General features: G+C 40.8%; 2 protein-coding genes across 13 annotated transcripts in view; one reads left to right on the forward strand and one right to left on the reverse strand.

Annotated features, from left to right (window-relative positions):
* Positions 1 to 5,024, forward strand: part of PKD2 (polycystin 2, transient receptor potential cation channel) — a 52,263-nt gene extending 47,239 nt beyond the window's left edge. The window contains exons 14-16 of one of the 2 annotated variants that reach the window (XM_081229983.1): positions 2,293 to 2,440; positions 2,805 to 3,071; positions 4,244 to 5,024. In XM_081229983.1, coding sequence (XP_081086109.1) covers positions 2,293 to 2,440; positions 2,805 to 3,041 — 385 coding nt within the window. In that variant the 3' untranslated portion in view covers positions 3,042 to 3,071; positions 4,244 to 5,024. Of the gene's footprint in view, positions 1 to 2,292; positions 2,441 to 2,804 lie in introns of both variants that reach the window. The other variant, XM_081229982.1, reaches the window with a different exon arrangement.
* A 125-nt stretch (positions 5,025 to 5,149) lies between these two features.
* The window catches only part of ABCG2 (ATP binding cassette subfamily G member 2 (JR blood group)), a 142,134-nt gene continuing 123,128 nt past the window's right edge, over positions 5,150 to 24,155 (reverse strand). For all 11 annotated transcript variants that reach the window (XM_081230013.1, XM_081230016.1, XM_081230020.1 and 8 more), the window contains 8 exons: positions 23,215 to 23,465; positions 18,056 to 18,138; positions 13,112 to 13,201; positions 11,821 to 11,945; positions 10,112 to 10,266; positions 9,132 to 9,221; positions 8,215 to 8,297; positions 5,150 to 6,168 (listed from right to left, as the gene is read on the reverse strand). In XM_081230013.1, the coding sequence (XP_081086139.1) occupies positions 6,021 to 6,168; positions 8,215 to 8,297; positions 9,132 to 9,221; positions 10,112 to 10,266; positions 11,821 to 11,945; positions 13,112 to 13,201; positions 18,056 to 18,138; positions 23,215 to 23,465 (1,025 nt within the window). In that variant the 3' untranslated portion in view covers positions 5,150 to 6,020. The remainder of the gene's footprint in view (positions 6,169 to 8,214; positions 8,298 to 9,131; positions 9,222 to 10,111; positions 10,267 to 11,820; positions 11,946 to 13,111; positions 13,202 to 18,055; positions 18,139 to 23,214; positions 23,466 to 24,155) is intronic.

Consider the following 24,155-nt stretch of genomic DNA (forward strand, 5'->3'; position numbering starts at 1 on the left):
TCTCTATCTGGTGAGGCAACACCATCATACTGTCCTTTATTTTTCTTTATGCATGATTTCATTTAGTTCTTTGCATATATTTAGAATAGCTACTTTGACTTCTTTGTCTACTGAGTCTATCTGTATCTGGGCCTTCTCAAAGGCAGTTTCTATTGCTTGCTTTTTTCCCCTGTGTATGGGTCACTTTTTCCTTTTTCTTTCTGTCTCGTAATTTTTTTTTTTTTGAAACCTGGAGATGTTAAATAATACTGTATATATGTATAAAGTCCCTTCCCCCCCAGAGCTTGTTTTTGTTGTCATTTGTGTGTTTGTTTTTTAGTGAAGTCTATTTCCCCCACATTGTGAAGCTGCTGATGTCACTTCTTAGAGGTCATACCCTGACCACGCACACAGTCATCCTGGGAAGACAGAGGTTTTAGCACGGCTTGCATTGTCTTTCCCTTTTCCTCTTCTCTCTGTTAAGCCTTCTGCCTCTGTTGATATTATGTCTACCTCTTCAGTTCTGCTACTTGTTGGCTGGTTGGCCTATTGTTTTCAATAATGTCTTGGGATACAATTTCTTCACAGTGAGATCCAGTGAAATTCAGGTCCCTTTGCAGGGGTAGGTTTTGAAGCCAGTCTTCAGCTGTCGTCTTAGCTATCTCTTTCCCTGGTTTTTTCTGGTAAACTTGCCGGTAAACAGTTTAACTTGACGATCTCATGAAGCGACCAGCCTCCTCTTAACTGCTTATCACCACAGTCTCCATTGTTTTCAAGAGCACTCTTAGGCTTGAATTTACCCACAGGTTGTTCCAAATTAAAGCAAGTTCACTTGGGGAAGCTTTGGAGCTCTGTCCTATGGCCTGATTTTCCCCCTAGGCAAAACTTCTGTGCCACTGCTCCAGAACTAGTGGCTGGCCCATCTCTCTCCCAGTGACACCCCTGCTTCATGAATAAGGCGCTGGGCTGGGATGGCAGCCTTTGGCATTCTCAGCTCACCTCTCCCAGCATGGAAAATCCACCCTACAATTGGAAGTTGAGTGGAACAAAAGAGCCTTCTACCTCTCATCCACTCTTGCCTGGATTAGAGCCTCTGCATTGTGGGTTTGGAGGTGGAGGCATAGGGATGAGAAATACTGGCAGCCTGCCCCTCCCTGGGAGATAGTGGAGCCCTCCACTAGGAGCTGACGGGATAGGGGTGGGTGTTCTTTGCTGCACCCACCCCTAGTGGAGCTCTGTCACACTGATCTAGGGAGCAAGAGAGAAAGAGGGCAGATTGTGGCTCCAATATCACTCACTCTTATTCTTCTTACTGAAATTTAGTGGATTTTCTTTTTTTTTTTTAACATCTTTATTGGAGTATAATTGCTTTACAGTGTTGTGTAAGTTTCTGCTGTATAACAAAGTGAATCAGCTGTACATATAAATATATCCCCATATCCCCTCCCTCTTGCGTCTCCCTTCCACCCTCCCTGTCCCACCCCTCTAGGTGGTCACAAAGCACCGAGCGGATCCCCTGTGCTGTACAGCTGCTTTAGTGGATTTTCTTAAATAAAAGCTTCTTCATTTGTTGTATGCCCTTAAGAAAATTTCCAGAAATTAAAAAAAAAGAATAATTCTCACAAGTTATGGTTGTTTCGATGGGGAGAGGGCCTCCAGGGCTCTCATGCCACCATTCCAGAAGTTTTATCTCCTATTAAGTGTTTTTAAAGTATTTATATAACATTTTGTTTATTCAAAATAATAGGATCATAAGTGAGCATACTATTTTCTAACTGCTTTATTTACATTATAGATGACATCATTCTATTTCATCATTAGAATGTGAACATCATTCTATTGCATTAAATATTGTCACAATATAATTTCTGGTGTCTTTTTAGAATTCTGTTGTATAGATGAAGAATAATATATTTAAGCGATCTTCTTAATTTTTAAAGTAACCATTTTTCAGTGACCCACTATTAATAAGCAGAACCCTAGGGAATATCCTTGTAGCCAAAAATTACGCATATACTTATGTCCTTTAAAACTTTTCAGAAAAGGGAATATCTGAAAGAATAGGCATACCTTTTTCTGATAGGCATACTTCTGATACAGTGTTGACTTGCAAAAAGGTTGTGTGCCAGTTAGCGTTCCCACCAGCAGTGTATAAGAGTTTATCTCTAAAGTTTGAGACTCTTTAGAAAGTGTTTTAGATTATAATACTGTTTAAGAAAAAAAAATCTTAGCATTTCCATTTGACAAACCAACTGGGCCGAAAAGCCAACAACACAAGGGTGGCTTTGCCCCTCTCAACTGCGTTTCCTACAGCCTAGTGAGACGGGTGGACCGAATGGAGCACTCCATCGGCAGCATTGTGTCCAAGATTGACGCTGTGATAGTGAAGCTGGAGATCATGGAGCGGGCCAAACTGAAGAGAAGGGAAGTGCTGGGAAGGCTGCTGGATGGCGTGGCTGAGGTCAGTGGTCGTCTGCAACAGAAACACCCTGATTCTATAAAATATCAGGGTCATAGTTTGTAACCCTTAATCTGAGAGGATTTTTTTCTCCATACCTGCAGATCAGTGCAGGTAAAATGGTAACCCAGAGGTGTTACTTTCTTAATACTCCTCACACTGATGCTACTGCCTTCACTGGACTATAGAATTAAGCAAAAAAAATTACTCCAGTGATTCTCAGAATTGCTATTAAGGCTGGTGTTATTGCTCCAGCCTTACCTAAGTACAGATTATTGGGTCCCCAGATTTCCTAAGGCAAAAATTTCTAAGTGCAAGAGGACGCATCACTCTGCCTCAACGTCTTGGCTTCTCTTTCCTTTATCAGGATGAAAGGCTGGGTCGTGACAGTGAAATCCACAGGGAACAGATGGAACGACTAGTGCGGGAAGAGTTGGAACGCTGGGAATCCGATGACGCAGCTTCCCAAATAAGTCATGGTTTAGGCACACCTGTGGGACTAAATGGTCAGCCTCGCCCCAGGAGCTCCCGGCCTTCTTCCTCCCAGTCTGCAGAAGGAATGGAAGGTGGAGGTGGAAACGGGAGTTCCAACATCCACGTGTAGGACATGTGCTACTCTATGTGTTCTTAATAGGTGAGAAGGTGACTGTCCTGAGTTGCCATGACAGGTACACTATTTATATGCCCTGACCACCGTATGATGCTGGTCTTTGTGACCAATCGTTAATTCTTCTGCACTTTAATTTATTTTAGATAAACTTTGCCCATGGATCAAAGATGTTTTTTCTTTTTCTCATAAAAGAAATCCAGGTGTAAATATTGAGTACAGAAAAGAAAATCTTTGTAAAGTATATTGAGTGGTATGCCCACTTGGTACCATAACTGAGTCTCCTCAGTTGACAATGAAGTAGCCTTTTAAAGCTAAAAAAGAACTGTGAAAAGGCTTCTGAGTTTTTTATTTCCAATCACAAAAATCAGTATTGTCATTTTTGCCGAGTGTGTGAAGGGAAAATAGGGGCATTCCTTTCCACTGAGGCTTCGCTCATGGGCTTAATACATAGCTTTCTTTTAAGAAAGGAGCCTTTTATTTCAACTACCTTCCTGGGGTACACTTTTCTAAAAGATGAGCTAGAAAAGAACCCCAAACCATAGAATGGGTATGTAGTCATTATGCTAGAATTTGTATGAATGGTTACGATAAATGTTGAACACTATGCTTTTTTGTTATTTTATCATATCTAATGCCTGGGGGACTAACCATTTCTCTTAATTTTTACACTGTTTTCACTCTCATTTGAAATGAGCTGCATGAAACCACTAAAGATCAATTGTGGGTTAAAATGTCATCTCTGGCCATAACACAGTAGAATTGGAAGGAGCCAAATCACTAAATTTGATTTTTTTCTAATTATTAGTTTAGTATAAAGATTTATCTGTATAGTGTTTTTCCCACGTGGCTCAACTTATTTGCAACTGAATTTAATGTTGTAACTAATCTAGGAAGATCAAGTTACTAAATTTTTTAGGATGTACTGAACGTTTTAACTGAGCAAATATGTTCATTTTAAACAAAATATTAAGGAATTTTGAAATTCATATAAAATATTATAAAACTAAGGTTTGAGTTTTATACCATTTTAAGAACACAGAACTCAAATACTCTTGATCCTGCATTTCAAAACTAGAATTTATAACCCAAGTGGAGCTCAATTTAATGAAAAGGAGTTTGGGTTATTGGAAGTTCAACCATTATCAGAAGGTATAAGCTAAAGTTTGAGTTTGCAGCAGTTTTTTTTTTTTCATTAGGAGAGGGCCTCACCAAATTTATGGGGAAGAAACCTATTTCTCAACAAAAACTGAAAATCTTATTTTTCAAAACTGAGTAAGCTGACCCTTGAGAGCAAGAGAGAATGCAGTGCTGGTGAGTAATTCTCACTTGGAGAACAGCAGAGAGGCCTGTTTCTAATACTGTAGTTTAAACTCACATCGTTGTTTATTTAACTGGTAGAATATGTCAGTCAAATCTTCAAAGAGAACATGAGCAAACCAACCTTTTTTAGCTGGCTTCTACAGAAGAGATACAGATTGGGTTTCTTTAACAGTTATTTCCCATGGCTCATCTCCATCTTTGCTTTCTTTTGAATATGCTACACAAAGTTCTTTATTACTAGGTACTAAAGTTTGCATTCCAGGGATATTGAGTGTACATATTTATGTATGTGTACCATGTTGTTACATGTAAACAAACTTCAATTTGAAGTGCAGCCATTATGTGGTATCCATGTGTATTGACCATGTGCCATATATCAGTTATGGTCACTAGAAAGTCTTTTTATGATACTTGTTATCATACTGTTTTTCATTTCACCTGTAAAATGTTGCAGAGTTCTTTCTCTTTACTCATAAGTTACGTATTTTTTGTCTTCTTTAGTCATGGAGAATTACCTCCTCATCCCTCCCCTCTCATCTTCCCCTCTATATTGGTATCATTAAGAAGTTGTTACATACGCAAGTCTCTCAACAATCAAGAATTTCATTAATGTGTAATACTGAGCACTTTACTTCTTAATAAAGACTTAACAGCAGATGTAAGAGTTGTCTGTTTCTTAAGTAGAAGCAGTCGGGTAATTTGCCTTGTATCATGAGACTACTAGTAGAGGCTTAGACTTTGAAAAAGGCATCTTTTTATGTTCAAAAACAACGATTGACACATTACTTCTTCTGCAGGTGCCTCTGGTAAGTTATTCTGATGATTATATTAGTGTTTCCTAGTGTACAGCCACTGCATTGTACTTATGCATTCCTATAGTGCATGGTTGGCTCTAATATTTCTGCTGTTTCAGAATCTTCATACCTGATTCCCCTGTTGACTTTTCATGAGTTCCTCAGTGGGTATGTAACAAGAGGTGGAATGCTGAGTCCCAGGTATATAAACATTTAATTTCACCCAGAACTGGCAGGTTGCCCTCCAGAACAACGGCAGCAGTCTACAGTTTCACTACATGCATGAAAGTACCAGTTGTACCCAGACCCTCACCAGCATTGGTACCATCCAGCTTCCTAATCTTTGTAATGGAATGGTTTTGAAATAAGGTGTCATTTTATTTTGCATTTCTCTGATTCCTAATAAGGTTGAACATTGCCTTATATAGTTGTTCAACATTTGGGTTTCCTTTTTGTAAGTTGCCTATTCAAATCTTTAAAATAGTACACTTGGATCTAATGGGAAACAGGTATGTTTCTGTTCATTGTCTATTTTTCCACTGGGTCATAGTCTAGTTTGTTGATTTGCATAAGTTCCTTGTGTGGTTTAAGTATTAATCCCTTATCAGTTTTGGACTGTTAATATCTCTCATCAGACGGGTAATTTTGTCAGTGTTCCCTTGGTGTGTACTGTTATGACTTGGGTTCTTTCAAGTACAATTCAATTCACTGATGTCTATAAATGTTTCTGTTGAAAATAATTCTTGCTGAAAAACAGTATGATGGCAAGTGAAAAGAAGACAACCAAAAAGTCACTGAATACTGAAATCAAGATGCTCCCTTTTTAATGTGGGGTAAATCATGTAAATTTAAGAGGAATTTAGGAAAATTTTTTAAGGAATAACAATTTCAGGTAGGCAATTGTAAGGAAGATAACAATCATGCATCCCAAGGCTACGTGATTCCTCCACAGGCCCCAAGATGAGAGATCGATGCCCTGGTTTTCCAGAAATTCTTCGCCAGTACATCTGAAATTCAACAGAAAAAGAATACGACTTCATTCTTACCATCTGTCAAATTTCACTCAATGTAGTCACTATTCCTTAAAAAAGCCTATAGGTTACCAAGTCTTAAATATCCATCCCTTCATTTATAAAAGAAAACAGTTTTGGAGGGTTTTTTGGTGGGTGGGTGGGTGTCTGTGTGTTTTAGCTTTATAATTCTATTTTATTGGGATATGACAGGGGCCCATAGGTCAGCCATATGCATCATAAAAATATACAGAAAACAGTCATTGAGTGCTTACTGCTAGGTTCTGCTAGATACTATGAAGCAACCTGCATATAATAGTTTAGGTAGTCCCTAAAACAACCCAGACTTAAAAGATGAGGAGACTAAAGTTTAAGGAACTTGGCCAAATTTACAGGCTCATACTTTGAACCAAGTTGCTAGCCTCCCCGAATTCACTTGTTTCCAAGTCTATGATGCTCTCCTCAAAGGGCAGAAACATTTATCAAGTAATTTTTCACTAAACACCTGATGGGGAAAATCAGCTTTAGCAGATGATATCTACGGCCCTTACAAAGATGATCAAAGCTCTTTATAGAGCTTATTATCCACAGATTAGCCGTACAAAAGAAACACAGGCTAAGAGTTCTAAAACCAGGGAAAAAGGTAAGTAGGGGTTTCCTGCCAGAGTTGCACTCCGTCAGCTCTTGTACCAAGACTGGAATGAGCATCACAGATGCTCGGCTCTAAGACACCACCAGCAGGTCCAGTTATCAGGTAAGCCTTAGTGGGGCTGGAGCAGAGCAGGGTGGAGTAGCCCTGACACAGATTCGAAAAGGACCTGGTACTAAAAATACCCGGCACAAGCATAACTATTGCGTGGTACCATTTTTGTGCAACTCTTGGAATTTGGCAGTTCCAAAAAAAAAAAAAAAGTTATACCCAGACCAAAAGAAAGGGAGTGGGAAGGATGAAGAAAGCTCTTCACAGAGGTTTTCTGGCAATACTTCTAAATAGCAATTTGTCCTGTTATTAAGAATTCTATTCTACTTGAATATTCATGAGATTTAGGCTACCAGCATTCTCTTCTCTCATTAATTAATGTATTAAAATCACACCATTAACAACAATCATTGAAAAGTTAAGTGTTGCTCAATTTTAAAACACCACCTCTAATTTTATTAAATTCTGCATTTTTGTTTATTATACAAAAAATGGGATTTCCTTCTCTGTTTACTGAAATATGTGGTTCTTTCTTTAGAGGAAACATCCTTTAATAGGGAGTATTCCAAGTCAGTTAAAAAAAAAGAAACAAAAAAAAACCTGTGCAGGGCTTCCCTGGTGGTGCAGTGGTTGAGAGTCCGCCTGCCGATGCAGGGGACACGGGTTCGTGCCCCGGTCCGGGAAGATCCCACATGCGGCGGAGCGGCTGGGCCCGTGAGCCATGGCCGCTGAGCCTGCGCGTCCAGAGCCTGTGCTCCGCAACGGTGAGAGGCCCACGTACCGCAAAAAAAAAAAAACCTGGGCAGACTTTGATTTCATGTTGTCTCCTAACTGTAGGACGAAGAGGCAAGAGTCAGGACTGTGCAGGAAGATGTTCACTCCCCCACTCCTGCTGCCCTTTCAGCTCTTACTGCCATGGGTTGAGCTCACGGGAATTGTAAGTTCATGGATCCATACACTTCATGTAATCCGTATAGTTCTGATACTGTCAAGGCCGTGCTAAAAATATCAAAGCAGCTCATTTCAAACTCAAATGTTCTAAAAAATAAAAACTCAAACCCACAACCCAAACTGAAGAAGGATCTTTTAAAAGGCCCCAAACAAAGAAGTAACACATAAGAAACATTTCTCCAACTGAAATACGATTTTGACCGTAATAGAATACCTAGGTGTTGTGAAGCACTTTCACGTGCATTAGTGTACAACCCACCTTACAGATGAGAACATCCAGGCTCAGAGGAGTCAGTGTCCCTGAAAGGACTCCCCAGCTCTAAGCCCAGTGGTGTTTCTGCATCACACCACAACAGTAAGCAAACCCATTAAGACACTGAATGCAAGCTTACATTGCATAGCTACAGGTACTGTTTGTTGTTACATTGAGTCCTGGGCAGAAGTTTTGTCCCAAAAATTCATTATGCTGCAAAGCCTGTAACACAAGTGGAAGCAGGGCAAGGAAAATAGTTTTAAATTTCAGAAAGTTTCCAAAGAATTATCACAATCACGTCCTCTGAGTTTAATCTCTGTTGCTATTTCTAAAAACAAACCAAGCTTCACGTTCACAGTCTTTGTCACACCAAAGCAAGTAAAATTATTTTTCCTGGCAATCAAGAGGCCTAGCTAGGGTTGGGATTCTGGCTCTAATACAAAAGCCAAGAGGAGAGATCTCTGGCTATATTATCCCACAGTTCTTTCCTCCTTCTCTCCCCAATTTTATAACCCCATAAACACTATAATTAAAATGATACAGTGGTACTCAATGACTATTGTTAATTTATAGTAACAATCTTTTGTATTGTTCTGGTTTGTTCTCATCCAAACCACTTATAATTCTTGGGAGTTAGAAACTTAATTATACTATATTAAGGCACAGTTTTCTCTGAAGTTGATTAGCTTTGTAAAGCCAGTAGTGGCTGTACTGTATGGTCTTTGTTTTTCTTCTAATTTCCCTTTCAATTTAAAATATGTATTCTAGGCTCCCATCCTCTCATTAATTTCTTTAATGAACCGAAACACTATTTTTTTATATCAATTAGTAACCTTTGTCCTTTGTCCCAATCCTTCACCTCCCTCAAACAACAGGGTGACTGGAGATACCCCAGGTGATTATCAAGGTGACCCAAGGCTTAACAGGAAGCTCTCCTTCATTGTCCTAAAACTTGCACAGCTCATGGCTGGGGACATGAGATGGTTAGGCTTTATTCTGGTTGTTCCCAGCATGGGAACAACAAACCAGTCAAAGTGACAGACAAGGAGAACATACCGCAAAGCCATATCGAGGAATGCTGAAGTACTGAAGCCATGAGAGCCAAGGCACAACGGTTCTGAGATTTACCAACAGCCCTGAAAATATCTACAAAAAACAAATACCAAGAATCAGAACGGGTGGAGTGATTTCATGAAGAATTCTAGAAAACACCCTCCTTAAGTCCCCGACAGCCTTGTGAACACTTCTGCCTTGAAATCCCTTCCACTACTCTGAAGACTTACCTTATCCTCTTGGTATATGTGTATCTCTCTAGAGCTGAGGCTGTTTAGGGTTCTAAAGGAATAAACAATGCAGCCAAAAATTAATTAATTAAAAAAAACGTAGGGCCACATAAGGTTAGGATTAAATAGCTGTTTAAAAAAGGTAAACAGAACTATATTGATATAAAGGAATGTCAGGAACCCAGAAAGGAGGGGACCTAGTACTGGAATTGTTCAGTATTTTTAAAACACTCCTTTTCAAAATACTGGAGGGATGCAAGATAGGCCCATGCCGCATGCTGCTGTTTTCATGGAACTTAGTTCCTCTCTTGCTTGGAGAGTAGTTCCTCCAACCAAACCATCTCAGCGGTCAGTTAAACAAGCCAGCAGTTCTCTCACACCAGCAGGGAAGTCAAGCAATGAGCCTGTCATTTCTACAATTTTTTTAAATTTGAAAAATCAAAATTTTTCTGGTTTTTAAAGTTCCAGTCGATCAAGCGTTCACGATATGTCACCAAGAGGCATCTTTTTAAAGCTAATCGGTAACAACATGTTAAGGTTATAACAACTATCTTAGAACAGTAGCAAACAAGGCTGGGTAAGATGAAGAAAAAGCTGGTACGTTCTCTAATAATACAAGCTATACTTCAGTATACGGCCTCCTTAAAGCAAAAGGATTTACAGAATCCTCTAGCAGATTTTACAGGATAGGTGAATCTGGGGGGAGAACAAAGGGAAATAATTACGTCCCAGGGAAGCACAGTTCATACTCACCATCATAAACACAAAAGAGATGGTCATGAGAAGCGTTGCTATGGATACCACGCTCTGACCTGCTGCTATAGCCAGTGCCATTGAACTGGCTGAATAAGCCACCATCATCAGGGTAAACATCATGATGAAGAAGGCCTCCACCTGTGGTTTCAATCCTTAGGGAGCAAAGAGGGGGTTAATCCAACTGTCTACGTCACGGTGTATCTGGGATTGTTATTGTGCAAATAACACTATAATATTTTGAGAAACTAGTATCAGATGGAAAAAAATTCATCCTCTAGCCAACCACCCTGGGTCACCACTTTCATTGTTCCCCCTGATATAACTGTAGGAAGCTATATGCTATATGCAGTTTTCTTTTTTCTTTTAATTATTTGTTTTTGGCTGTGTTGCATCTTCGTTGCTGCACGCAGGCTTACTCTAGTTGGGGCGAGCAGGGGCTACTCTTGGTTGCAGTGCATGGGCCTCTCATTGCAGTGGCTTCTCTTATTGCAGAGCATGGGCTTTAGGTGCGCAGGCTTCAGTAGTTTTGGTGCACGGGCTCAGGAGTTGTGGCTTAGTTGCTCCACGGCATATGGGATCTTCCCAGACCAGGGATCAAACCTGTGTCTCCTGCATTGGCAGGTGGATTCTTAACCACTGTGCCACCAGGGAAGTCCTGCAGTTTTCTTTGACAGGCTCACTGCATAAGCACTTTTCCACGTAACACTCGTGCTTCTTTATTTGTAATTATTAACAATTTCTGAGGGCCTGAGGTGGAGAGCTGGAGGCAGCACAATTGGCCAGAATTCTACTGCCTTCTCTTCTAAGAAGGAAACTTGCCAAGACCACATGCATTTTACCTAGACATCACCACATTACTCACTGTTTGTTGTAAATGTATTAGTGAAGGTACTGGGGAAGGTCAGGATTACACGCCTTCCCAGTGGTTTTAAAATCTGGGGGATGTGTCCATAATCCAAGTCTCCCAAAGACAAATCACCCTGTAACTCTGGGATTGAGGACGGGGTTAAATTAAGTTTCATAAAACTGCTTTGTCAACAAAAATAGGCTAATACTGTGGGTCATACAAAAATCTGAAGACTTTGGAGCAGCCATAAGAACACCAGTTAGGAGTCTGAGGATGTAGGTTCTATGCCTAATTCTTTACGACACACCTCCTATTTGTAAAATGGAATTTTACACTCAATCAATAGTGCTTTGTCAGAAAAGAAATATTTCTGGTGCGTGTGTATGTGAGAAACATATGGAAATTCTGATACAATGAGCCTTGGGTGTAGTCTAAACACAATGCATAAAAAAATCAATCTGTCTACATCTATCGAACAAATAGTTTTATTACCAGAAGTCACTATCTTTCGTTATCTTCATACACACACACACACATATAAAAATATAAATAGATAAGTAATAAATATCCCAGGTCCAGCTCCTCTAACACAGTGTCAAATAGCTTTAGGAATTATTTCCATGTTTGTATATGACACAGAGTATCTCTTTATAAAATATAGTTTTATAAATAGTTTTAAAACTACTTTGGAAAAGGTCTTGCAAAAATCTCCTCAGAGAACAGTTATTTCAGAGCATACATAATGAATAGATGCTTCCTTATCTCAGGACTTGATTTACACTTTTGAGAACCAAAGCACGCCTGCAAAAAGTCCCCTCACGTCCAAGACTAAAAACATACCTTTCGTTTCATTGCTTACCTAACAGGAAGTATGTTATACTAGTAAATATAATACTTGGTAACATCCTCATGGGCAGTAAATCAGATAACAGTTTTCCAAAGAAGTAAGAGGACACTCTGTAATATCCACTGATATATTCATGTCTAAAAACAAAGATGCACATCGTACACCCTGTGTTAGTTTAAGAAGGCGAAGACCAGAAGATCAAACCACTTGGCTGTACCTATTTCTGCTGCCACCCTGGATCTAAGAACTACAGCTTCCACGTCCTCGAGGCTAACCCGCCACCCTTCATCCCTGTCAGCACCAGGCGCATCTCACGTGTGCGCCTCCCCTGGGACACCGCCCCCCAAGGCTCTGTGCAGTGACCCCTCTTCTCATTGCATAACTCCCTTCAAATGCCGGCCAGTTTGCCCTCCGAACACACACTCCAGGGGGACGGGTCCTGCATCGCCTCCCTCTCTTCCGGCAGTGGCTCTCCTTGAAGGCCAGCATGTCAGAAGCTGATCTCAGGGGTCACAGAGGCTCTTCTTTTTCCCTACTTCTAATTATGAAGAAGGTGGTGTTGCTCTTCTCCGAGCCTCAGATGCAGCTTTGGGTCACTAATCTGTTTTCACTTCTTCCACTATCATGATAAAAAAAAGAAAGTGGCACTTCTTTCCATGATCATGCCTGCCACCCCCACACCCCTGTCAGCTATCAAATCCTCTCTTCTTCCCTCTGAAGTTCTAGATCCCTCCTCTTCCCGAGAGCTTCCTCCTGTAAATCCAAACGATTCAACCAAGATCTCCATTCTTCCCCTCCCTAATGATTCCTTTACGCAACATGTAAACATGCAAATCTCTTCCAACTTTGAAAAACACAAGAAACAAAACAGCCCACCTTTATTTTAAGGCTGCCCTCTGGCCCCTTCCGTTCTCCCTTCCACTGAGGGCTTGGTCTATATTCTTGGTCATCTTTACCTCCTCACCTTGAATTTCCTGTTCAGCTCACTACCTCCTCTCTACCAAGCCCCTCAAGCTTTCCTTGTGACAGTCATCATGACTTCTTATTTGCTAAAAACAAAAGATCCTTTTCAGCCCCTTTATTCCTTGCTTTCTCTGCAGCACTGGATTTGCGGGCTAGGCCCTAAACTCGAAACTCCTTTTTCCCTTGGTACCAGGGCCCCATGTGCTCATGATTCTCCTCCCAGCCTCTGAGGGCTCTTTCTCAATCAACACTGGAAATCCCCAAGAACCAAGCCACGGCCTGATTCTGGATATGACCAGTTTGACTAGTAGCCCCCTTCCTGAAACAGAGACCTACTCACATAAAGAGCTTCTTCTCGACCACCAGGAGCTCCACGGCTGACACACTGCTGAAACACTGGTTGGTGGTCAGGAAAAAGAGCACCCCGGACCTGTGATGAGAGAGAGGGAACGAAAGCACTGCAGTCAATTAAACATTCTTAGGTCCTTTTTCTACCTGCAAAACCCTTCCCTCGAATGATACCTTCACACATTCAACAAACTGTTCTGGTTGAAACTGAGAGGGAAGCATGAGCCCCATCAGGTCACTCCCTCACCCCTGTGTCTCCACAGTGATACCCCTGGGACTCCATATAGCACAGTTTGAAATTCACGACCTAGTTTGCTACGGACTGAATTGCATCCTCCCCAAATTCCTGTGCCGAAGCCCTAACCCTCGGTGTGACGGCATTTAGAGATGGTGACTCTGGGAGGTGGTCCGGTTTAGATGAGGTTACGAGGGTGGGGCCCTCACAATGGATTAGTGCCCTTAGAAGAAAAGGGAGAGACATCGGAGCTCTCTCTCTCTGCCATGCAAGGACACAGCCAGAAGGCAGCAAATCAGAAGAGGGCCCTCTTCAGAACCCAACCGTGCTGGCAACCTGATTCCCAGAACTGTGAGAAATGAATTTCTGTGATTTAAGCCACCCAGTCTGTGGGTCTTTGGCACAGTCTATGGCAGCCAAGCTGACAATTACATAGGTCATAAAAATACTATCACCTTGGATTTTAACTAACAAAATGCCAACTGCAGTTCCTAATGTATGAACAGAGAAACAGCCAAATAAAGTTTGCAAAGGTTAAAAACCTCTATTAGCCACTTCTTTAAAAGTTGAGTAAAGAAGAAACTAAGACAAGGCAAAATGAAAGACTGTGGAGGGACATCTTATTGTATACATCCACCTCACAACCACCAGCACGGCCCTGAGAGTCTCCTTGACCACCCACTGCCAATGGGGTTTCTTTCCAACGGGCTCAAAAAAAAAAAAAATCCAAAATAATGCTCATAAAGGAAAAACTAATTTGTGCACCTATGAGAAAAGGAAGACTATTAATGCTTCTCTCTCAGTAAAATAACTGAAGTTTAAAAAGGAAAGTACTCAGTTAATCTACACTTCGACAGAAATATGAATTTTACGAAAGCATGCCCACAGTCCTGAAACACTGTTGGGCTTTCCTTCCTAACCAAATGATTTAATTGACGTTGAGGATGTGAGTTGAAAGGAAAAGAGATGAGGCAGCACATCATTTAAATGACACACAAATAAGAGAATTTTTAAAAATGTAAACCCAAGTGTATAACCCTCTAAAAAAGAGAGTCCACAGACACTCAGTAATTGGTTTTAACACTCCCTCCTCCCAAAATAAAGAACTTAAGGAACAGGCTGTTTTAAAAGTGAATGTTTAGGGACTTCCCTGGTGGCGCGCAGTGGTTAAGAATCCGCCTGCCAGTGCAGGGGACATGGGTTCAAGCCCTGGTCTGGGAAGATCCCACATGGCGCAGAGCAGTTAAGCCCGTGAGCCATGGCCGCTGAGCCTGTGCTCTAGAGCCCACGAGCCACAGCTACTGAACCTGCGCTCTAGAGCCCACGTGCCACAACTACTGAAGCCTGCGCGCCTAGAGCCCATGCTCCGCAACAAGCGAAGCCACCGCAATGAGAAGCCCATGTACCGAAAGGAAGAGTAGCCCCCACTCGCCGCAACTAGAGAAAGCCCGTGTGCAGCAACAAAGATCCAATACAGCCAAAATTTATTTATTTATTAAAAGAAAAAAAAAGAATCCACCTTCCAATGCAGGGGACGTGGGTTCGATCCTTGGTCGAGGAACTAAGATCCTACATGTCTCAGGGCAACTAAGTCTGTGTGCTGCAACTACTGAGCCCGGGTGTCCTGGAGCCCACGTGCCACAACTAAAGAGAAGCTCGTGCATTGTAACTACTGAGCCCATGCACTCTGGAGCCCACACACCACAACTAGAGGGAAGCCCATGCACCGCAATGAAGAGTCCGTGCGCCACAACTAAAGATCCCGCGTGCCGCAACTAAGACCCGACGCAGCCAAATAAATAAATAAATAAGTAAACGTTTATACAATAAATAAATGGAAAAAAGCCAGGCCTATAATGCAAGCAACTATGCTACTTTCTGCACACAAATAAGCCTAATATCAACATAAAAGCTAATTTCAGAAACACAGGACATGGCAACAATTCAGCTCAATTTGTTAAGTGTTACATCTAACGGTACAATAATGTTCATAAAGATTTTGAACTAGTATATAGTGAAATTCCTCCTAAATCATAAGATAATTCATTTTCTACTAAACAGATTTTATTGTTAAAGAATTTAATGTATTGTAGTTCTTTTCAAGGTGGTAATTCATGTCTGTAATATCTGCTTATTGATGCAAATATTCTTAAAATATCTCTTTCCGTAATATACATTTATTTGTTTAGCTATCTCCACAACTCTGTAAGGTAGTTGTTAGGTCAAAGAAGCTCATATTCCATACATCATTATACAGGTTAGAGAAAGAACAAAGAGAGCATCTCCCTGGAATAATTCATTCCCCCAAAAAAGAGAACCAAACCACACTGGCCTCCAGGGCAATTTCAAATGATACAAAGTGGCAGTAAGCTTAAGTCAAAAATACAAATTAAAATAGCTCCAATGCTCTATTTTTCCAGAAAACACTTGAAGAAACAGTTAACACTCTTCTAAATTTCTCTGGATTCTTCTACCAAGAGCTTTAATGACTAGATTTCCAGTTCCTGTCTTAAATTCCAGTTGCAGACAGGCTTCCCAGTATCTTTTTCCAAATGCTTCCCTCTGCACAACACAAAAGACCCACAGGCTCTAGATTCCTGTGTTATATACTCTGTGCTTCACGAAAATATGGCATCTACAAAGGGTACAAACCATCAATTACTAGCAAGTTTCGAATAAACCAGAGAAGAACACAGCCCTTGGGGAAGATAAAAAGAAAAACAATAACATAGCTCTGGAAAAAAACTCCAATAATTATCTCACTATCTGATGCCCCATAGGAGATATCTTACTTTACCTGAGTGAAGAATTGACTTTTATGCTTGTTCTTCCTTTCATAAACAATCATCCCTTTCCAGATATCAAAACAGATTCAACTTAAGCTACTACAACTTTGCTCAATAGTGAAATGGGGATAAAACCATCCACTTCTTTGGCTGGGAGGGTAACCTGAGACCCTGGATGTAAAGCCCGGAGGACAGTGCCTGGCCCAGGGTGGCTCTCAATAAATAAAGCCAAGAAGAACTCTGCGGTCTTCCACTCTGCTCAGCACCTCTATTCAGAGCATGTTGTGGTCCATTACAAAGTCTCATCAGGAAACATAGCTTTAAGGGCACGTTGTGACCGAAACCAGGTAGGGTAAACTAATGTAAATACTAACCCTACAACAGAAAAAACTGAGTCCCCACCACCACCCCATGTCAAACAAATCAAAACCTTAAAAGGAAATTAACTCACAGGCAACAAAAGAAAAAAACAGATAAATTGAACTATGTCAAATTTTAAAACTTTGGTGCATCAAAGGACACACCAACAGGGACTTCCCTGGTGGTCCAGTGGGTCAGACTCTGTGCTCCCAATGCAGAGGGCCCAGGTTCAATCCCTCGTGGGAGAACTAGATCCCGCATGCATGCTGCAACTCAGGAGGCTGCACGCCACAACTAAGAAGTCCGCATGCCACAACTAAAAGATCCTGCGTGCCGTAACTAAGATCCGGCGCAGCCAAAATAAATAAATAAATAAATAAATAAATTTTTTAAAAAAGGACACACCGACAGAATGAAAAGACAACACACAGAATGGCAGAAAATACTTGCAAATTTATATCTGATAAGGGGTTCATATCCAGAATACATAAGGAATTTAACAGCTCAACAATCTTCAAAAAATTCCAATTAAAAGACGGTTAAAGAACTTCAATAGACATGCTTCCAAAGAAGAAACACAAATGGCCAATGTGCACATGAAAAGATGCTCAACAATACAATAATCCTTAGGGAAATGCAAATCAAAACCACAATGAGATACCACTGTCCACTAATGAGGGTAGCTATTTAAAAAAAAAAAGAAAACAAAAGAAAAATAAGTGTTGGTAAGGTTGGGGAGAAACTGAAACCCTGTGCACTACTGGTAGAAATGCAACATAGGTAGCTACTGTAGAAGACAGGATAGCAGTTCTTCAAAAAATTAATGGAATTACCAAATGATCCAGTAATTCCACTTCCGGGTATATACCCAAAAGAATTTAAACCAGAGACTCAAACAGATATTTATTTGTACATCCATGTTCATAGCAGCATCATACACAATAGCCAAAAAGTGGAAACAAACCAGTGTCCATGGGCAAATAAACCGATACACAAAATGTGGTATATCCATACAATGGAGTATTATTCAGTCTTTAAAAAGAAAGAAGTTCTGACACATGCTACAACATGAATGAACCTTGAAGATATTATGCTAAGGGCAATAAAGCCAGTCACCAAAAAGACAAATACTCCATGATTCCACTTATATGAGGTACTTAGAAGAGTTAAAATCAGAGACAGAAAGTATAACGGTGATTTCCAGGGGCTGGGGAAAGGGAGAACGGGGAACTGTTGCTCAGTGGGTGGGTACAGAGATACAGTTTGGGAAGATGAAAAAGTTCTGGAGTTGGAAGGTGGGGAGGGCTGAACAATAACATGAATGTAATTAATGCCACTGAACTGGACACTTAAAATTGGTTAAGAGGGTAAGTTTTATGTTCTGTATATTTTAGCACTAAATAATTAATTCTTCCATTCAGCTTTCAATTCTCTGACTTATCCTACTCCTCAATTTACCCTTTGCTTATCTCAAATTCAAATTCGTAATGGATTTTCATAAGCTTGAAAGAAAAGTAACAGCACATTCTCAAAATCAAGGTCCAAATTTACTCACCTGTTCTGGATTCCTGCAGGATCATTTTTTAGATCGTAGAAAATGACACCTATAACCAGTCCCAGAACGATTGTTACAATTATCTTTTCAAAAAGAAAAAAAGAATTTCAATTAAAGGTAAAAACTTAACACATTATTATTAAAATATATCTGGCTACATAATGAAACTCTCTCTTGATGTAGGTATTTTAAATGGCTTGGCCATAGTAGTCCTTGGGAAAATATAAAACAGTGTATGTTATTAGACTACTTTTTTTTTTTTTTTTTTTTTTTTTTTTGCGGTATGCGGGCCTCTCACTGTTGTGGCCTCTCCCGTTGCGGAGCACAGGCTCCGGATGCGCAGGCCCAGCGGCCATGGCTCACGGGCCCAGCCGCTCCGCGGCATATGGGATCCTCCCAGACCGGGGCACGAACCCGTATCCCCTGCATCGGCAGGCGGACTCTCAACCACTGCGCCACCAGGGAGGCCCTAGACTACTTTTTAAATCGAAATAAAAATAATTCAGCTGTGTTCTAGGGAGACTGACAGGCGGCCAAGTAGACAAGCTAAGATTTCTCCCAGTGCTCTACACCAGGCCCTGCCAGTTCATGGTCCAGTTCAGGCTACTGGGCCTGGGAATGCCGCAGAGTGTAGCAGAACAATGCAAGCGCCTAGCAAAATAGTCTGGGGGGGGGGGGGGACAATAAAGTCCGAGTGGCTAAGAGTTCTGGCCTGAACTCTCAACCTTTGTGCTAGTGAACATGCATAGTGTGATATTTCAAGAGGCTCCAATAAAAACAGGATATCTTTACTCTTAACATGAAAAATAAATAAAAATGAACAAAAATTTTAAAGCACACATGAAAAAAATTCTAACAATGTAATTTTGCACAATAAGGAAGTAGGGGTAGGGAGAGTCCACGCCTGCACTGGAAAAGTGCACTGTCACTGTCACCAAAGCATTCAGCCAGCTTTCTCTGAGGGCACCTGAGTGCATCCATTACCCACCCTCCTGTCACTGCTTCTCCAGCAACTTCAGCCCAGAGGGCCTACAGCCAACAGCAGGACTAAGCTGCCAGTGCTTTGCCACTCTTACCTACCTTCACCCACTCACTCTTGTTTGATGACTCCTAAGACTGGATAAACATCACTTTGGTTTTTAAGACTGACAAACTGTCTCTTAAGGACACTTCTATAAGCGAAGGGTTAAGGGTTACATTATAATTTATTTAAGGAAATTCTACTTATTGTACTTTTTAATTAAATTTAATTAAATGAATTTTAAAATATAGTAAATGATAACCTAAAGAAAACAAAATATTCCACGATGTACCTTGGAAACTTCAAAGTTTAAAAACAAAACAAAACAAAAAAACACCTCAGTACTACAACAGTGCAGTAGTATCAAGACTTGAAGTAACTTGTCAAGACACTTTTGGCATGAAGCAAACAAAATTTCAAAACAGGATCATGACCTGTGAAGACTAGCTCGTGAAGACCAGTCTGGAAAGAATATGATTTGAGATGTCCTTAAAAATTGCCTTGCTGAAAAAGGCAGTCAGAAATTTGAAAAAAAAAAAAAAATCTATTACCCTGGCATATTTTAATTACCTTCAAAATATACTATACTTCGGGCTTCCCTGGTGGCGCAGTGGTTAAGAATCTGCCTGCCAATGCAAGGGACACAGGTTCAAGCCCTGGTCCGGAAAGATCCCACATGCCATGGAGCAACTCAGCCCGTGCGCCACCAACTACTGAGCCTGCGCTCTAGAGCCCGAGGGCCACAACTACTGAAGCCCGGGTGCCTAGAGCCCGTGCTCCGCAACAAGAGAAGCCACCGCAATGAGAAGCCTGCGCACCGCAACGAAGAGTAGCCCCCGCTCGCCGCAACTAGAGAAAGCCTGCACGCAGCAGTGAAGACCCCATGCAGCCAAAAATAAATAAATTTATAAAAATATATATATATACTATACTTCACGTCAACAGATCACGCTTCCAAAATAAAAAATAATAACCCCATCAGCATGTGTGCATGCACATGTACACAAAGTCAATACTTTCAACCTTGTGTAACTATAAGAATAGTCAGACTTTTAAAACTGGACACTCCACATGCTTTGCTTCTTCTATGTTCAAACTTAGTAACTTATGTTAACAGACTGTCAGTTTTATCGTTTGGATGTTTCCTAAAGGTTTCAAAATTCTAAAAGTATTTTCAAGGAAACTTTTCAAACATATTGACAAAATGATTAATCTCATAATTTTGTCATGGTTTTACAAGGTGCACCGATGTTCTTCCTTCTTACATTAAGGAAAAGAAAATAAACAGGAAAACTAAACATTGCTTAATGGAGCAAAGAAATTCTATCCTATGAGTTCTGTGCAGCTGGTCTCTTTTGAAAAGACATTTCCTAAATGTGTTATTCTGTCTTTGTTCAAGTGTGTTTGTCAACATTTCTCAAGGTGGATTCTAAGGGATGTTTATGGCTGTCACTGAAAAAATTAATCCATAGCCAAATGTGAAATGTGCTAATAGAAACGATGAATCTCCAAGAGATACGATAGTATTTTCCAAGTTGATTTGATCAGGAAACCTTTGGCACATTAAATGAACATTAAATCTTCTCATACAGATAATCCATTCATTCCAATATCTTCCAAAGACAACCTTTGGTTAAATGCATTACCAGAAGCAAAGTCTAACTCATGTAAATGACTAGTTCAAACCTAAGTATGGCTGTAAGACTACCCATACCAGATTTATCAACACGAAGCCATAAAGCATTGTAATAGCTCCACATTCAAACACTCAGGGAAATAAAAGACACACTCACAAGATTATAAAAAACCCTAAACCAGAAGTCAGCAAGCTATGGCCCCCGGACCTATTTCTGTTCAGTCCACGAGCAAGCGTAGTTTTTTACCATTTTATTAATGGTTGAAAGAAAAAAAAAGAAGAATATTTCTTGCCACATGATATTTACATACAATTCATATTTCAGTGTCCGTGAATAAAGTTTGATTGGAACACAGCCATGTTCATTTTTTTTAATGTATTTATGGCTGCTTTCTTGCTACAACGGCAGACTTGACTACTTGAGACAAAGACCACATGAGCTGCAGAGCCTAAAGTATTTACCCTGTGACCCTTTACAAAAAAGGTGTGCCTACTCCTGTCTTAAGATAACATTCCAGCATTGACACATCTGAAGAAGAGTCCCCCCCCACCCATGCAGATGCCCAGGGAGATGCAAGGTTCTATCCCTGTTCTGCAAGATTGCCACTGCTCTGAACATTGTTGGAATTCCTTCTGTAGAACTGAGGTCACTCAGGAGGTAAGTAGGCTGAACGTGCAACTTGGAGGCACTAGGCATGGGGTTTGCATCTGAAGAAAGCCTAGCGCCAGAAGGTGCAGAAACCTGGTGTACTATTACAAAGAGCCCCACATTCTAATCGCCCCTGCCCAGAACTGCCATATGGAGTCATCCCTTGGTAGCAGCAGGGGACTGGCTCCAGGATCCTCGTGGATATCAAAATCCACAGATGCTCCAACCCCTTATACAAAATGGAGTCGTACAGTCAGTCCTCCACAGCCATGGGTTCCTCCAACCTCAGCGTGCGTGGAACCCAGGATACTGAGGGCCGACAGTATGTGACTTGGACAAGGCATTTAGAAACCACTTTTAGAGGCAAGAGAAATTTATTTTCCAGATATAAAAATCTAAGGCATAAATCAAACTAAGAATCACCTGCCGTATATCATCTCACAGTCGAACAATGGATAACCAAGTTGACCTTACTTAACAGAACTTGTTCCCAAATGACATCACATCTACTCTAAAAGGATAAAAACGTACCCTTGATTGAAAGTACACAGAAGTGTTCATGTTCTGACAGAAATGCCAAATAACAAGTACAAAACAGTTTGGAGCAATTAGCAGTATGTCTCAAAGAGGGGTACAGGCTCTCGGCATTAATACTTAGAAGGCAACAGTACTGCGGTATGAAAATGATGGTGCACGTGCGGTAAGAAGTCGGTGATGTTTCACTGGAGACGACAATATGCCATCTTTTAGCACTTGGCAGAAGCTCAGTGATAATAAAATCGGCCAACCCCAAAATAACTGGCTAAGCTGACTTCCTTAGAAAGGATGGACCCATGAACTGGGAATATGAGGATTTGGGATGACAGAGGGCTTCAGAATAACAGAGAAATCATGAAGGAGTAATTATCGACAACTATCAACGGAGTCAGCCAAAAGAGAAAAAGAACATTATTTCATCTTAAGAGAAAGTCAGTCTGACAGTGGAGCCTTACTGAACAGAATTCAGGTCGGCTTGCTACCTCTGCGTTAACCTCACGCTGTTTTAGGTGTCCAGCGTTCTCCTAAGATCAGAACCCCTCCACGAGGGAGGTCGCTCATAAGGAACAGCATTTGCACACAGGCTCTTTGCGCAGACAGTGGCCAGCCCTACAGCCCTCCGGGACATGACACTGAGCTGAAAGCTTCCCTGGCCACTTTCCACCTGACGTAAGATGCAAACCAGCCCCTTCCCTTGCTCTTCCTCTCCCCCGCCTCTTCCTTTCCTTCTCTCTTTCTCTTTCTTTCTCCACTTCACTGCTTAAACTCTCTTCCTAGCCCTTTTTACCACCTGACGTGCTATATATCTTATTTCTATATGAATTTATCATCTGTCTCTCCTCATGAGGAAACAAGCTCCACGAGAGCAGGGATTTTATTTTCACCCACTTTGTTCACTGCTGTGTACAAAGCTCCAAAATGCAGCACGTGATCAGTAAGAACTTGCTGAATGCATCAGGAAATGAACATGTGCAGCCACCAGAAAACCCCAAATGTGGTCAAACATTTCCTTTACTTCACAACTTATGAAAAAAAATTTTCTTCTACAAAGATGATCCATTACAGCTTGTCTAAATCGACCACAATTCTGAATTAGATAGTCCAAAAAAAAAAAAACAACCCATTAAAAAAGAAATCTTCTATAAGTAAAAACTTAATTGGGTTTTACTTGTTTCTATACCTCAAATGGAATGGGGATAAATAAATACATAAAAGTGTGGATAGAAGGTAAGCATAATCCTGAAATAGATTGTATCAGAACCTAATGCCCCCAAATGAGTACTTTACAGCATAATTAGAAGACTCTGCCAGGTTACCTGAGCTATAGAAGCCTGGGGATTCCCCAGTAAGTTTCTGAATGAACGCCTGGAAATCCATCTAAGCTGATGACAGAAGGAGGTGGCATAGGTGATCTCCTTGTAAACTGAAATCTTCTTCTTTTTCTGACCCCCTGAGAGTTGGTCTAACTCAACTTTTGTTTCCTTGAAGAAGGAGGAGTTGGCATAAAACTCAGTTAATTTTCCTATGAGCGGAGTATCTGTCTTGGAAGGCTCTTCAGTCTCCTTGGCTTTGGAATAAAAGTGGATAAAGAAGGGAAACATTATTAACAAAAGAACAGCTGATTTAGTCCATTTTTCTGTAACCCCTTTCCTAGATTCTTCCCTAGTACCTTAATTCTAAAGCTTGAGTATAAAAAATTATGAGATCTGTCACTGCTTTACAAAGTAGAAAAACAGAGTAAATTGGCCTACTTCCGTAAACTTAGGGATACAGCAAACTCACTGATCTTTTCCTAATTATAACATTTGGACCCTAAATCTTTTAAAATAGACTTCTCACCATATGGAGTTATAATTCCTAATAAAAAGCCTGGTCTTTGCTTTTTACAATGTGCAAATGCATAAACTGCCAAGTTTCTTATTTCAAAACACTATACAGTTGGCCCTCTGTATCCACAGACATTGAACCCAGGGGATAGGGAGAGCCTACTGTAAGGGACTTGAGCACCCCTGGATTCTGTTATCTGTTAGGGGGAAGGGGGGGGGAGTTCTAAAACCAATCCCCCATGGATACCAAGGGGCCACTATGTAAACAATGGGCACTTTTTAAAAAATGGGAACTCCCCTTAGAACAGACACCATCCTATAAATGCTCATTTACAGATTAAATCAAAAACGGCACTCGCACAGACAACAAAATCTGTGTTGACTGATGCTATGAGATTGAATGTTTGCGTGCCCCCAGACTTCATATGCTG

Source organism: Mesoplodon bidens, assembly GCF_964165515.1.
Source record: "Mesoplodon bidens genome assembly, chromosome: 1".
In the NCBI taxonomy this organism is placed as follows: domain Eukaryota; kingdom Metazoa; phylum Chordata; class Mammalia; order Artiodactyla; family Ziphiidae; genus Mesoplodon; species Mesoplodon bidens.